The sequence below is a fragment of the Hydra vulgaris genome, chromosome 08 (assembly GCF_038396675.1).
Source record: "Hydra vulgaris chromosome 08, alternate assembly HydraT2T_AEP".
In the NCBI taxonomy this organism is placed as follows: Eukaryota; Metazoa; Cnidaria; class Hydrozoa; order Anthoathecata; family Hydridae; genus Hydra; species Hydra vulgaris.
The window spans coordinates 25702475-25718663 of record NC_088927.1 but is presented as its reverse complement, the minus strand read 5'-3'; the positions used below and the strand labels follow the sequence as shown (position 1 = coordinate 25718663).

General features: G+C 27.6%; 3 protein-coding genes across 4 annotated transcripts in view; 2 read left to right on the top strand and 1 right to left on the bottom strand.

The window, feature by feature from the left end:
• Positions 1-1515: 1515 nt before the first annotated feature.
• LOC136083164 (uncharacterized) lies at positions 1516-2391 on the bottom strand. Its single transcript, XM_065802570.1, has one exon. It carries the CDS (start codon positions 2389-2391, stop codon positions 1516-1518), a length of 876 nt encoding a protein of 291 aa, XP_065658642.1.
• Positions 2392-7478: 5087 nt separating this feature from the next.
• On the top strand, positions 7479-7781 carry LOC136083163 (uncharacterized). Its single transcript, XM_065802569.1, has one exon. It carries the CDS (start codon positions 7479-7481, stop codon positions 7779-7781), a length of 303 nt encoding a protein of 100 aa, XP_065658641.1.
• A 1139-nt stretch (positions 7782-8920) lies between these two features.
• LOC100201795 (kinesin-like protein KIF19) overlaps positions 8921-16189 on the top strand; it is a 47583-nt gene continuing 40314 nt past the window's right edge. Inside the window, exons 1-2 of one of the 2 annotated variants that reach the window (XM_065803316.1) lie at positions 8921-9094; positions 16040-16120. In XM_065803316.1, coding sequence (XP_065659388.1) covers positions 9074-9094; positions 16040-16120 — 102 coding nt within the window. In that variant the 5' untranslated portion in view covers positions 8921-9073. Of the gene's footprint in view, positions 9095-15704; positions 15880-16039; positions 16121-16189 lie in introns of those variants that run through there. The other variant, XM_065803315.1, reaches the window with a different exon arrangement.

The following is a 16189-nucleotide window of genomic DNA, read 5'->3' as shown; positions in this document are numbered from 1 at the left end:
TACTAATAAATGTATAATATAAACTAATGGTGAATTTTTTTGTATACTGCTTGATTAATGACCAACGCCTACACATTATAAAAACCTTTTTTATTTTTAAAACATTTTTAATTCAGATAAAAATGTATTTAAACTGAGATTTTAAATTTGTACCTATTATTGGCCGGGTAGACATAATAATAGCCAGCAAATTAAAAAACGTTACCTATTATGAGCCACTTACATTACCTAAAATCAATATATCTAAGAATGCTTATATATCGAAAAGTATTATTCAGACAGACGATTAAAGCCTAATAATAAATTAGGATCTACTTTAAAAAACTACAAACCAAGATAATTTTTTTATAAGTAAAATATTCTATACTTCGCTTAAAAATATTATTTTGGTTGATATTAAACAAAAAAACTTAAACAGTCTATCAAAAAGGAAATACAAAATAAGTTAAGAAACTTCTTAATTACTTTTATAGAAAATCAAGTATAAATTAAATTTTAAATAAAAAAATAGCTTTAGCACATAGCTGCTATAAGATTTCAACTAGCATTTAATAATGCAATTTTCAATATATGTACAATAAGCTTTACAATAATATGTTAGAAGTTTTGATAATATTAAAATAATAAGAAGAAGTTTTCACAATATATTGATAATGAATTTGATAATAATCTGTTGATAATAATCTATTTACATTTGCTCATTATCGATGGAGATAATTGCATTATCTGGTACTTTAATACAGATATTTTGATTATCTGAAGAGATATTGAATTCCAATATCTTAGGAGTTGAACTGAATTTTCTCATTCTAACTAAGCTAGCTTTTTTAGATAGCTTTTGTATCTCTTTCTCCTGTTTTTGTTGTGCTTTGTTTTCTTTTTCTTTTTGTTTTTTCAATTTTTTCTCTTCAGCTGCTGCGACTTTTTTTTTTTCTCCTCATCATTTACTTTAGATTGCATTGCTTCTTGAGAAATTAATACAAAATATTTTTGAGCCTTTTTTCGATTTTCTTTTGACTTGATAGTATATATCTTTGGATAAGGCAAAATATCATAGTCACTATCATTATTTGAATGGTTTGTACACAACATAATTGGTGTCAGACTAGGCTGAACAATGGGTTTAATTGGCATCTGATTACAATCATTTGTGGTTTTATTTGGAAAAAAAATAAATTGCCCATTTGTTTCATTTGGCACAGGAACTTACTGAATAATAGTTTCATTTAGAAATGGAATAGTAACTATAGATTCATTTGGGATCTGAACAGAGTCATCTATTTCTAAAATGGTATTTGTACATGAAATCTGTTTCAGTTTAAATTCTTTATATAATTTATACAAGGGATCTGAGATGTCGTAGCCATTTTGAATACAGAAATTAAAAGTTGTAAACTGCTCATGAGTCAAATGGGTATCCCATATCAAAGAATTATTGTCAAGATTTATCAAATTATTATCTATATTATAGATTCAGATTTATTTCCAGGTTTATTAATTAGTTCTACTTTCAAATCAACTTCCTCTTCTATTGCATATTCTGATCTTGTTATTTGTGTCAGTTTTGATTGGATGCAGACTTGATTCAAGCAGATTATTTGAGTCAAGTAGCTGTTGTATGGAATAGACAGAATTAGGCAAGTAATTTGTGCTTGGAACAGCAGACGGATTGTATGGAAAAATGCCACATGATCGAAACCCTGAAATAATATTAGCAGCTGTGAGAGCTTGATCCCAGGCTTTCTTAAAAAGGCCACAAAAAGTTGACTTGTCAATAGTAACTCCAGGATATTCATTCATTAATTTATGACATGTTTGATTATAATAGGTTTTAAGAGGACCAAATACTGTGCGATCTAGAGGCTGGAGCCAATGCGAACAATGCGCTGGCATTTCAACAATATAAATGTTATTTTCGATTGCAACAGACAATAACTCAACAAAGTTATGAGAATCGTGACCATCAACTATGAGAATTTGTGGCCTATCTCTACCTATATTAGGCAAGAAAGTATTATAGAACCAAAGAAATGCAATTCCTTGCTTTGCCAAACCTGTCTCACTAAAATTCCAATTTGAGCCTGATGGTGCATTTGCAGTATTAAAAGAATGAAGAGATCTAGCCGTTTTACCTTTTGCTATCAAATGCGGAGTTACTAAACCGTCTGCAGCATTTACAGCAGCAATAATGGTTATGGTTTCACGTTTTCCAGATGTGCCAGATTGAAGGTGTTTTGTACCTCTTTTTGCAATTATTTTAGGAGGTTTAAAACCCATCTGTAGCCCAGACTTATCCATGTTCCAAATTAATGAAGGCTTTAAAAGGGCACGAGTGTCACTCAAAACTTCATGCAGCAAATAGAAATATTTAGCAACTTTTGGCATAGACATGCATTGATGACGGACTGATGAAGTACCTTCAGGCTTTCTCAAAACTAAATTTTTATGTCGCTGATTAAATGAGCGCCACCATTTTTCTGAAGGAGTTAAACGCTTAAGCTTTAAATTGTTCTTTGTGGCTAAATCTGATGCATATTTTTAAAATTGTCTCTTTCCAAATTCAAATCCAATTTCAGCTCTTGTTGCGGCATATTCAACAAGTTTTAGCTCTAAATTCATTGATAATATTGGACTAGGTCCGGGTTTGACACCATGAACTGAATTGCCTTTAAGATATTTACCAAGGGTTGACCGAGGAATACTAAATTGTGCTGCAGCTTCTCGTTGCGACATTAAACTATTTTGAACAGCTGCAATTGCATTTTTTATGTCTTTGTTGGACCACTGAAATCTCTTTACATTTGTCACTTTCTGGTTCAACTTTGAATTAAAACCAGAGGCAGTGTTCTTTTTAATCTTGTTATTCTTTTTTGCGATTTTCGTGGTTTTTCCCATAATTACTCAAATTAACTAAAAGATAGAGAATACTGACTACATTGTTATGATAATGTATTTACATTAGATTTTTGTAAGGTTATATACAGATACCACTAACAAATACATATACAAGCATAAAGTATGCTTATCATACATATCTATACATCAATGTAACAGAAATAGCATACATAAGTACAATGGTTAAATACAACATAATACTTATAATACATAATACTTAGTGAGCATTAAATTAAATGTAAAAAATATATATATTTTAAATTGTTATGTAGCTAGTAAATATTAATAATAATAATTTTTGTTTATTTGTATTATATAAATTATAAAATACAAACCATTACTTTAAATATTTACAAACATTAAAACAAATAAAATTACATACTTACAGACATAATAAACCGTTATAATAAATACTGTAAAGTAAATACTAATTATACGTAGTATTTATACATGTTAAAGTAAATACTGATTATAGTTAATATAAGCCTTATATTAACTATAATCAGTATTTACTTTACCATATATAAACACTAAGTATAATTATAATAAGGATACAATTAGGACATATAAGTTATTAGAACTTTTATAATAAGGACATATAAGTCTAATTTATTGTGACACAGTTTGTGTTTAAACTATATACACAATAAATTAAACTATTGTCCTAATAATAGCCACGTAATAATTCGATATTAAAAATAGGAGCCGTGGCTCTTATTTGGATAAATAAATGGCTATTATTGAGACCTATTTGAAATCTGGGAGTTTAGGTTATATTGATGCTTCTTTCTATCGTATATTGACGAACAAAACAGTTTACATAATAATATTAAAGTACACAACAGATCAAAATTAACCAAAAAGACATACCTGAAAGAATATGGCGTTAAAATGTGTCTCAAAGTTGCATGAAAAAATTAAAAATTACTTTTTACGGCATAAAATATTCACTTAAATTACCGTTGAGAAAAATAAGATTTCCTTAAAATCAAGACTGAAAAAAACATTTATAAAAGTTAGATTAAAACATAGATATATTAAAGAAACAGAAAAGTTTAATCAACAACTAGATAAATGTTCCGCCAAATAAATAAATGCAATAAAAGCGGACCCAAATTTGGCTCTTAATAAGACCCGGCCATTATTAGGGCTCTTTGCCCTACTTCAAAAACAACTTCAAAAAAATACAAAATATCAATGTGTTTTATAAAATTCTTCCTTAACACATTTTTGAATTTATTTTTTGAACTACCAAATGCGAGATTTGAAATAGAAATTAATTTTAAATGTTTATTAAATAATTATATAAAAACGTTTTCAACTTTAAATACTAAATGATATAGGATAGACCGGGGTAAGTTAATCATAAGGGCAGGTCGGCCTACTTAAGTTTATTCAAAGTCTATGCGCTTTAGCGAGCTGTTAATCTAAGTAAATGTTGGTAGTAATTCAACCTTATTTCCAAAAAAAATTATGTTTATTGGATCACATTTGAAAGTGTTGGGCCGTTTTAATGGTTTTTTGATACATCAAAGAAAATTTTGAACAGTTTGTTTGACGTTAATATGCTCACTGGTGTTTCACCAGTAATGCATTATCCAAGTTCTAAATTTAAAGCTTATAGTTTAAGGATTATTTTAGTATATAATGTTAAATAATACTGGTTAATGGTTTAAGAATAAAAGCGTTTATACTTTAAACATTTAAACATTAATAAATTCCAGCCGGAATTCCGGCCGGAACGAGAATTATATTATATATATATATATATATATATATATATATATATATATATATATATATATATATATATATATATATATATATATATATATATATATATTATAGCTTATTTAATTAACATGTTTCTTGTTTTATTTAAACATAATATGTTGTTTTTATTTGTTACTAATCATTTTATTTATTGAAAGTTTTTACCTGCAAAATGTTCATATTTAAAATTGTTTTCTATTTTTCCATTTAGCTTAAAATTTAAATATTTACTGTGTTAGGCATCCTATACTTTTTAATTATTTAAAATTTAAGTAACATTTAAAATGAGACTATTTTCAGAGGCAGATAACAGTTTTAATGAAAAAAAAAGCTAGTTTGTTGCCCAAAACAGGATAGCAACTCTTTTTGCACCACAATATTCCTAAACTTCTAGAAATCCTTACATAATTGGTTATTGCAAATAAAATTAAATTGTGTTTGTTAAGGTAGTTCCCCGAGAAACAAAAGTCAATTATGAAAAAAAATTAAATAAATTTGGATTTTTTTTTGTTTACATTTTTGTGATTGTTTACAAAAACAAACAAGGTTTCTGAATGACGATCGTAACGAAATTATCATCAAAACATTTTACAAGTTTTTACATCAACACATAAACAAGACTAAAAAATTACAATAAATAGTGACATATTTTTAAAGTATAAATCAAACCACTAATGTTATAAATAATGATAAAGTTGAATCTTATCGTCAGAACTTCAAAAAGCGCAAGTATGCAAATACCATATATATAGGGTTCCCATTCTCCTCTTTTTTCCGTAGGAGAACGCTGTGAAAACTTTAATTTTAACTAGTTTAGCGCCGCGCTCTCGTACGCAAAAAAGAGGAGAATGGGAACCCTACATATATAAATATATATACAAATTATATACAGTGAGACAACCGGCTTACAGAGAATGTATAACAGTCTCACAACTAAAAAGACAAATGCATAGTAGTTATAAAATTTATATGTATCATCAATATTTAGAATAAAATTTTTAAGTTTACTTTGAAAAATCGTAAAAAGTGATATACCAAAATTAGGTATAACAATTTTATTCCAAAGATATGGCGCTCAAAATGTAATGCAAAATTTGTTAAATTTTGAAACAAGGTCTTTAAGGATAGATAAAGTGAAATCGTTTGGTGATTCCCCAAGCTAAGCAGGCCTTATTTATATATAGGTGTGAATAAATGAGTATTAAAGTTGGGTTAAGGCTTTTTTGTTAAAACGGTTACTTTATAAATAATTATGCAAAAGAGCTGAAATTTTGACACTTTGTTCTTCATAGTAATAAAATTCATTTGAGAGAAGGTTTTTTGTTTAACGTATTTTAGCTCTTGAAAATTTTCATATTAATTTTGTTTGACTCGCCTAATTTGTTAGAGTTTGTTAGTTTTTTATGCACCACTTCTAAAATATTCTTTTATTTTCATTTAATTTCTCTCAAATGAATTTTGATATTATGTTTACAATATGTTGCAAATTTTATGTTAAAATGGCTGGTAAAATTTTATGTTAAAATGGCTCGTAAAATTTTATGTTAAAATGGCTCGTAAAATTTTATGTTAAAATAACTGGTAAAATTATAGAAATCATTTCACAAAAGTTTGCTTACGAAAGTTTACATTTTATGTGTACTTTGGACAAGATGGCCGACATTGACGTTTTACTGAAATAGATCCCTCCCTTAAATTTCTAATGTCATTTGTGAATGACATGTTTGCACCTTATTTTCCAGATTTAAAAAAACATTTTCTTAAATGTTTTTATAACAAAAATAGTTAGTCTATTATTTATATAATTATTTTTACACATTTTTTGTTTTGGTTACTTTTTGTGCATAATTATATTTGTTAGTAATAGTAGATCTAGCTAGTATTCTGCATGCAATTAGAACTGCATATTGTGATGCAGATAGTGCGGTTTCAGATTATGATGCATTGCGTAATGAGTTGTTTTTTGCATATTTTTGATAGTTCAAATAAATTAGATTTAAAAAAATGATTGTTATTGTTTTATTATAAAAATAAGAAGGTATTATAAAGGCATAAAATATTAAAGAACTTGCCAAAACCAAATAAAAAACCCAAGCAAAAAGGATGAAGTCTGTTACACTTTATTATCCTTATGTATTACTTTGTATTTTTTGATAGGTGATTCAAAATAGCAACAAATCTATACTGCTCTGAAATAAAATGGATCAAGAATTGTCTGGTTGGCAAAATAAATTAAAAAGAGAAAAAAAACCTGCAGAAGCTTTCAAAATGCAGAAAACTGTTTATAATTTTCTTTAAACAGCTGTAGAGAATAAAAGTGAATATGATTAACCAAATGAAAACAAGAAAGAAAGCTTAAGTGAAAAACAAAATGAAGGAGAAATAAACATTATTAGAATTAAAAACATCAATAAAGGATATATTGAAAATAATGCAATTGTGGAATTGAATTTGGAAATCGAACCTTCAAACAATATTTGGCTGTTAAAGTGAATGAAAATACATTTTGAAGATTTAGCAAATTTGCCAGAAAATTTGTCCACAATATTATTAAGATATAATATTGTGGACAAATATTCATAAGTTACAAAAGAACCTACACATTTTTCTGTTACTGCCTACCCAAAAGATGATCAAAACCGATCATTTAACTATGTCCATTTTTATCGCAAAGCTCCTAATAGAGAATTAATCAACAGATCTTGGCTAGTTTATTCACTTAAATCAGACAAAGTATTTTTTTTTTTTTGTAAATTGTTTAGCAACATTACTTCTGTTTAGTGAAAACTGGAACAAATGACTAGATACACATGACACTAATTTTAAAAAGACATGAAAGCTGTGCAGAGCACTATGATTCATTTGGTAAATGGGTAGATTTGAAGAAAAGACTTAGTACATCTCAAACTACTAAAAAAATGTACCATACTGAAGTACAACATTGGGACTCAGTTATTAAGAGAATTGTCAATATAATTTTGGTGATGGCTTCTGAAAATATGACATTCCGTAGATCATCATACCAACTTTTTTCAGAAAATAATTTTTCCCTTATTATAGATTGTACACCAGATAATAGTCACAAAGAGCAAAAGCCTATTATCATACGTTAACATTGCAAAACAATTGGATAACAGTTGGTTATCAGTGTCATAATTCAAGAAAGTTTTATAAGATTCATAAATGTATTAGATACTACTGGATCAGGACTTACTGAAGAAATTTTGAATTCATTGGAATCAAATAATCTATCAGTTATGGATATTTGCGGGCTAGAATATCACAATGGATCCAACATGAAAAGTAAAAAATTGGTGTACAGAAGCGTATAACTGATATAAGTTCACGAGCCTTTTATATTCCTTGTCTCTGTGTTGTGGTTTGGCACGATGTATTAACTGAAATTAATTGTACTAGCAAACTATTACAATACTCTTAAACAATTTTTTTGTTACTAAACACACTGAAAATTCTTACAAAATATACGAACCTGTCATTTCGAAAAGGACATAAGTCCAAAACTTTTAGCAGTTAGGTTATAAGTTTGAATTAAAAATTACTGTATGATTTATGTTTTTTTTATAAAAAAACAAAAATACATAAGTTGTATACGTTCTTTATTTATCTACTTCTATGTTTAATTTCTTTAGCAACCTAGACATTATTTTAATAAAAATCATATTTTTGTTGATTTGTGCCCTTTTCGAAATGACGGGTTCATATATTTCAAAAGCCAAAATTCTAGCTAACGATTCAAATTTGACTGACGAATTCAGTTCTATTTCACGTAAAAGAGCAAGAAAAAGAAAAAGATTTTTTGATGATGAACTTTTTGAAGAAGATGGTGATATACAACCAAACCAAAAATTCAAAAAGCAGTTTTTTGATGTTCTCTTTAAAGTTGCTAAAGAATCGATAAATGAATGATTTGAAAGCTTTTCAAGTACAATAGAACCATTCGATTTTTTGCATGATATCAAAGATATTGATAAAATAGGAGAAGACGCAATTAATAAATGCAGATTAAGGGAAAAAGTATTGACTCATGGTGAATCAAAAGGCGCCTAATTTATTGTTGCACACATAAATTATGTTTCACGAGCCGGCTCTGTGTATGCATAAGTATTCAAAGGTTGCATGATGTGATTTAGTATTGAATTTAAAATATTTATCAATTTTTTATTTTGATTAATTATTAACTAATACTTATATATGTGTTGCTACATAAAGTTTTTAATTGTTAAATTCAATTATATAGGATTCTGTCATTCGTTTTATAAAATAAACAATCGCATTTAGAATTATCGTAGAGAAAAATATGCTTAATCGTCTCGTTATCAAGCAATAAATACTTAACGAGTTTATTTGTTGAAAAAAAAGAAAAAAAGAATTGGAGAAAATAAACATGAACTCCGAAAACTTTTATGTAAGGTTTTTTTTAAAATTTGTTTATTGAACTTTATATTTGAACTTTAATGGATGTAGTAACGTAGTATAACTTTACCGTAACTTTTTTAGTTATAATATTGGGAATGATAAGTTTAAAAAATTAAAATATTCACTTGTTAAAAATTGAAAAAAGAATTATATATTGTTTTAGCGTGGTTTTAAACTTTAAATTTATTATAAATCAACGTTTTTACGTTCCAGCACCTTTTGCAATGTTTCCAGTTTTTAACTAGTTGCGAATTATCTTTTTTTATCTCCACAAGTTTTTGTAATAAGTTTTTGTAATGAGTTTTGTAATGAAAAAAATAATTAAGAAAACGCATATAAAAACATTTTTATATTCAATACTGTAAATGAACATTGTTCTGAGGTACATAACAGTATCAACAATTCAATATTTTCAAAAATTATTAAGAAGTATCGATATTGAGCCAACCCAACACCGGTATTTCGGTACTTAAAATAGTCCGGTATTACCGTAATTCTGTTATCGGAACTATCGATATTGGATGCACAAATATTTAAACACTTGCTTCTCTGCCAAATTAAAAATAAAAGTAAACACGTGTAAAAGTTAAATATTGAAAAAGTGTATTATTAGCGCTGTAAACTATGCAACTTTTTCACGTTTAAAGTCCTAATTGTTAAGTCCCACAACTTTTGCCTTTCTTAATCTCTAATACAAATAGTCAACTTTCCTAATCGCTTTTGTGACAATCCGAACCATTAATCTTCTCTATTCAACATATGTCTTGTTTCTGATCCTAATCAAAGCTCAGTTTCTCTCCACATTTAACCTTAGGTGCTTTTTATCACGGTTTGATCCCCTAAAACTCTCTGGTCTCATTTTTCTTCATCACCAGAATCCCCCTATCATTGTATCTCTAACAACTATCTTAAAGCTGACTGGGATTCTTTTCGTGATTTGTTTTGTGATGGCTTTTGTGTAGATATCTTTCGTCTTCCTGTTGACAAATGTGATTCTTATGTAACTTCTTGGATTCAAACGGAGCTGTCCGAAGCTGTCATCTAACTTTCAAAACTATTTAAGAAGTGCATATCAGAGTCTTGTTTTCGAGCCTGCAAGAAAGCAGTCTTTATTTTCAAAAACTCTGAAGAGCAATTTGACTCGTCTAACTACTGTCCCATTACTCTTCTTCCTATCATAAGCAAGGTTTTTGAATCTTTAATTAACAAACACGTAATCTCTCATCTTGAATCTAATATATAATATATTTTACAATATTTTAAGTTGTTTGCTGATTTTCATTTTTTCTCTTTAAGTAAATTCCAACTCTAATAGTAGTTGCGTGCCTTGTTGGAAGTTAAAATGTTTTTAAATAAACGTATGGACTCATACTCGACATATATTTACATTAGAAAAAAAAATTAAATAAATCTAAAGATGATTTGATATTTGAGCATATTTTGATCTTTATAACATAAAGATTTTTTTTCTGCAAATTTTTAATATAAATAATAATATTGTCAGCAGGTCGACGAAAGATATCTACATAAAAGCCATCGCAAAACAAATCACGGAAAAAATCCCAGTCAGCTTTAAGATAGTTGTTAGAGATACAATGATAGGGGGATTCTGGTGATGAAGAAAAATGAGACCAGAGAGTTTTAGGGGATCAAACCGTGATAAAAAGCACCTAAGGTTAAATGTGGAGAGAAACTGAGCTTTGATTAGGGTTGAGTAGAGAAGATAAATGATTCGGATTGTCACAATAGCGGTTAGAAAAGTTGACTATTTGTGTTGTAGATTAAGAAAGGAAAAGGTTGTGGGACTTAACACTTACAGATATAACTCTATATAATAGTCCAAGCAATTTCCTCATTACTATTAATAAATGCTTAATCGTAACGAATGTGACCTTGACAATGTACACTAAAAGTATATGAATCAAAATATATGTATCAGGAAAATAAGATAAAGGGAGCAAGTTCTTAAAGTGATGTTCAAGGAAAAAAACTAGAAGAATAAGAATTTTTGAAGCTCTTAAGAAATGCGATAGCTTTAGCCTCGCAACATCTATTTGAAGCACGATAAAACAGTTATTAAAGTTATTAATTCAACAGTAAAACAAAAGGATCTAAATCCATATTGATGATCAGTTGTTAGATTCAAGATGAGAGATTATGTGTTTGTTAATTAAAGATTCAAAATCCTTACTTATGATAGGAAGAAGACGAATGGGACGGTAGTTAGACGAGTCAAATGTAAATGTCTAGGCCAAGCATATGATTATTGAAGTCTTTAAAAATTAAATGATGATAATCATCAATACTAAGATCACAAGGTGAGACATTTAAAATTTGAAGCACAGACATAACTCAGTACACTATATGATAGTCCAAGCAATTTCCTCATTACTATTAATAAATGCTTAGCCGTAACAATGTGACCTTGACACTAAAAGTACAAACAATTCATTTTTTAATTTTAATTTATTTTCTTATTTTTGGGGTGGAGGAGGGGGAGGCGTAACTTTCCTTGCTTGCCAAAGCACAAAGTTGGCTTGGTACTATACTGACTATCAGATTTGTTAATAATGATTTTTTTTATTTGAACTGTGTTGAAAAGAACTTAAGAATTGTTTGCGGGCAGCAATTAAAAAGATTGAGGAAAAAATAATTGAGAACAATTTGAGAAAAAGCTCATATTAATTTTTGGATACTTAATCTATGCGTAAAAGTAGACGTATATACGCATGTTGTTTGTTTAACTTTTTTGTTACTGAGTATGCCAATCAAAATAACATGTAGATCGTAAAAAAATTTTAAATATAGAACCACCACCTACAGACAGATTATTCAAAACTTTTTTTTCGAAACTTTAGTTATTCATATTTCCTTGAAATTATAATTTTATAAGTTTCAGTAATTAAGTTTCAGCATAACAGTAAAATGTTACTGCAGAAAAAACAACTATGATATGGAAAAAAGTTAACAATTGGTCACCTCTAATGTCCAGTCATAATGTTGAATTTTGTTATTTTTTTAATTAAAAACTTTTTTCTGAAACAAACTTTTTTTTTTACATAACTTTATAACTTTTCTCAGTTATGGACTGCTACTCAATAACAAACTAACAAGCAAGGCTATGGAATCTTGTTTGTTAGTTTGTTATTGAGTTGGTTTGATATGATATAGGAAGTTCAATTTGAGATGCACTAGGAAATGTTCTTATGCTTGATCAATCAGGACTGTTAAATGATCCACAAATCACATCAATTTTAGTTTTGAACAAATCCAAAATAGATAGACAAAAGAAAATGGTTAAAATGTTATCGGACTTAAAATATATTCAGAATAACAAAGGGCCTCTATAACTAGGATTTTCTTTTTAAAAAATGCCTTTCAGTAAGGAGGGGGGGGGGGGGTAGTAGAAAAAATTGGACAAAAATTTCAAACTATAAGCGGCAAGCTTCATCAGAATAAGACTTTTTTAGATTTTTGTTTAAAATAATTAATGAAACAGCTAAGTCCTCAAACCATTTTTTAGAAACAATAAGAAAAACGGCTAATACTGATAATGAACTTCATTAAATTGGTTATTTTGATTTTGAGAATAATTTTTACTCAAAGTCAAAGGAAAGAGATGTGAGATCAACAGCTTTGCGAAAATTACTTGAGATTAGAAATTGTAGAAGAGTTGGTCAAACTATAAATCGAATGAATAAAATTGCAAAAATTGATGTTTGTTTATGGTAAGATTTCATAACTATTTTTGATCAAGACATAAATGATCTAGCTGAAGGTTTTACTGATAAGGAGATGGTAGATTTATTATCCAGTTGTAGTCTGAAAAAAAAATTCGATCTCACAGATATTCCTTTAAATTTACCTATTGTTAAAAAATCTGTACAAGCTGTTTGCAAGTCATAAACATATTTCTGCAAAAATTCTAAGCAGAAAGCATCAAACGAGATTTATGTCGAAATGTTATTACAATGAAACATACGATGATATTTTTAGCTAGTTTAAAAGGTACTTTTACATATAATATAAAATAAATAATGCTCCAAAATAATTAAGATAACTTTCTATTTTAAAAATGTTCTATTATTATAACCCCTCCTCTATTTTTAAGAAACATTTTAATATAAATATTTGCGTTTTTGTATAAAATCCTAGCATTATCTTGCAAAAAATTTTTGTGAAAATGGTAATATTTAATTTAAAAATAAAACTAAAGTTTATTATTTATTAAAGCTGATTATTCTTCGTGATTTTTTGCAAAGCATTCAAATAATATCTCAATTGGAGAAGATTACCAGGAATTTAGGGCTTTTTTGTTTCCGGCCTCCAATCATTGCAAATTTTGCAATGCAAAGGCACCATTACTTGTATTATGTATAAAAATATGTTTGGAGTTTGTTCCAGGAGTATAATTTGTATTTTGTGACAATTGAATTTTGATTGGGAAAATAAGGAATAAAAATTAAAAAATGCTGCAATCGCCGCTGATGCATGAGGTTCTGTAGAGGTTCCTAATACTTTGCAGCTGGTCTACCAGCGCTCAAATGTTTTAACTAGTTCTATAAGAATTTAGATGCTCTTTAAGAATATGACTTTATACTGGAGCTCCTTACAAAGGATTTTTGCTGCTAAAATCAAAGCGTTTAACAACCACTCTAAAAAAATAGAAATAAGGAGGAAAAAATAGGAGAAGAAGAAGTAAACAAAATATGTTTCAAAAACTGAAAATATAATCACAGTATAAAAATGATTACCTTACGTATAAAAATACAAACTTGCCAAATCAACTCGAGTCTTATTTGGAACTATTCAAAACCAAACATTTTTAACGTTATATTGAAAAAATTAAAAAAATTATAAAACTTGGTATAATAAACGTGGTATTAATACACAGTATTAATATAAAGATTTTTTTTAATATATTACGTACTTATTTAAACTCAGTAGTGAAAAGTGAGTATTCTTGGTATTCAAAAGAGTTGCTTGCCAAACAAAGTGAAAACAAATATTTTTAACAAGATATTTATATAGTGTTAAAAATATTTGCGGGAGAGTGAGGAGAAGTGGGACAGGTAAATTTTTTTTAGGATAATTTCAATATCTTTTTTATTTGATGTATAAACTGAACCAAACGAGTTTTTACGAATAAACCTTCTTATTAGGCTAGGTTTCCAGCCAATTTTAACTAAGTATATAAATTTTTGCTTTTAGAGAAACCGTATCATCGGGGTAAAGTGGGACAAGTGTGAGTAGAAGTGAGACAAATAAATTTAAAACGACATTTTAATACAAATCATTAAATAGAAACTGATAAAGTTATAAAATCACCTTATTTACATAAAAATGTTCAAGAGCTTTCATCAATCAAAATAATTAAATGGCGACGGGAATAAGCGGGGCATAAATATTTCTATTTTCTGTGCCACTTCCCCAAATGTAAACACTTTTTTAAGGTAAATTTCAAAATTAGGGTTTCTAGCGCACGCAGGGAAAGAAAGCAATTTCTGCTAAATAGAGGGGAAGATATTTGATTGTTTACATTAAATAACAGTATTTAGGCACCACTCCTAATTAGAAATTTCAGGCTGTCCCACTTCTCCCCACTCACCCCTATATATTCTTTTATTTACTTTTAAACGTTAAAGTAGATAAAAGTAAAATAAACTTATTTGATTTTTCATTTATTTTTGGTTTTATATCTTCTACTTCATTTTATTTATAATAATATTTTAAAAAAATATTACTTACTACATTTTTTATGAAAACTACTTATTTGGTAGCTATTCATATGATCACTTAAAATTTGTTGTAAAGGTTTGTTGCGTGTTGCATGAGTGTATGGTAAACTAATCTCGCATTAGCAGACTCGATATGCTTATGCAATACGGATAACTGACGCATTATGTCATTAAATCCTCTAGATAACTAAAACTCTTTTTTTATAACATTCTATAACTAATATATATTATATATAAGAAATGTTAAAAGTAATAAGTTTTAGTTATCTATCCAGAGGAGTTTAAATATTATACATTGCATAAGTTATCCATAATGTATAATCGATAGATGTAGCAGTTTGACATGTTTTTTTTTTTCGTCGTTTTTTTTTCCTTCGCATGACACGTGGACGTGTCATGTATCACTTTGCATATGTTAATATATTTATTACTTTCTACATAAACTTTTATAAAAGTCTATTATGTGTCATGTGAAGGAAAAAAAAAAAGAAATTAAAAAAAAATTTAACTTTTATTTTTAAATTTTCCATAATGCAAAATTATTTATTGTTCCTAGTCTTAATTTAAATATATTTTCTTTTTTTTGTATCTTAGTTTTTTAACATTTTAGTTCCTGTAAGCGGTTTGCTTTGATCGTTATTTTTTTAAAATGACTTTGAGTAAATATTCCTTATTTTCCCAATCAAAATTCAATTGTCACAAAATACAAATTATACTCCTGCAAACGACACAATCAAGCTTGCAATACAGCAAAACTATCTTGCCATGGAAACCTTAAAAATGAATTTAATTTAACATATATTATTTGAAACGTTGCTACTCAACAAAAAAAATCTAGAATAAGCTTTTACGTACAAACCTGGAAAATGGATTTAGAAAAAAGTCTATTACACATTTAAATAGTAGAATGTAACAGCTTTTTTGGTAGAATAAAAAGAGTGCATTATTTTATAAGATAAATAAAAAAAATTAAACTTATAAATCGCATACAAATCCAAAAAAACATTTGATGGAAGAAATAGCATCAAACATCAAAGTAATTTGTACCTAATTTACAAGTTTGCATAAAATATTGGAATACAAATAAATGAAGAGACTAAAATATAAACGAATAAAAAAAATACAATAATATAAATGAAATTGTTAGAATAAAAATTCGTGAAAAATTATGAAATAAAAATGTTCTTTATATTTAGGTAGCAGTTCGTGTGCGTCCGGCAAGTATTTTTGAGATCACTAATGGATATAAAACAATAACAACCGTTCTTGAAGATAACGTAAGAACTTTATTCTTAAGTGTGACTTTAAAAAACACTGAAATAATGAAATATAGTTTTAAAACATAA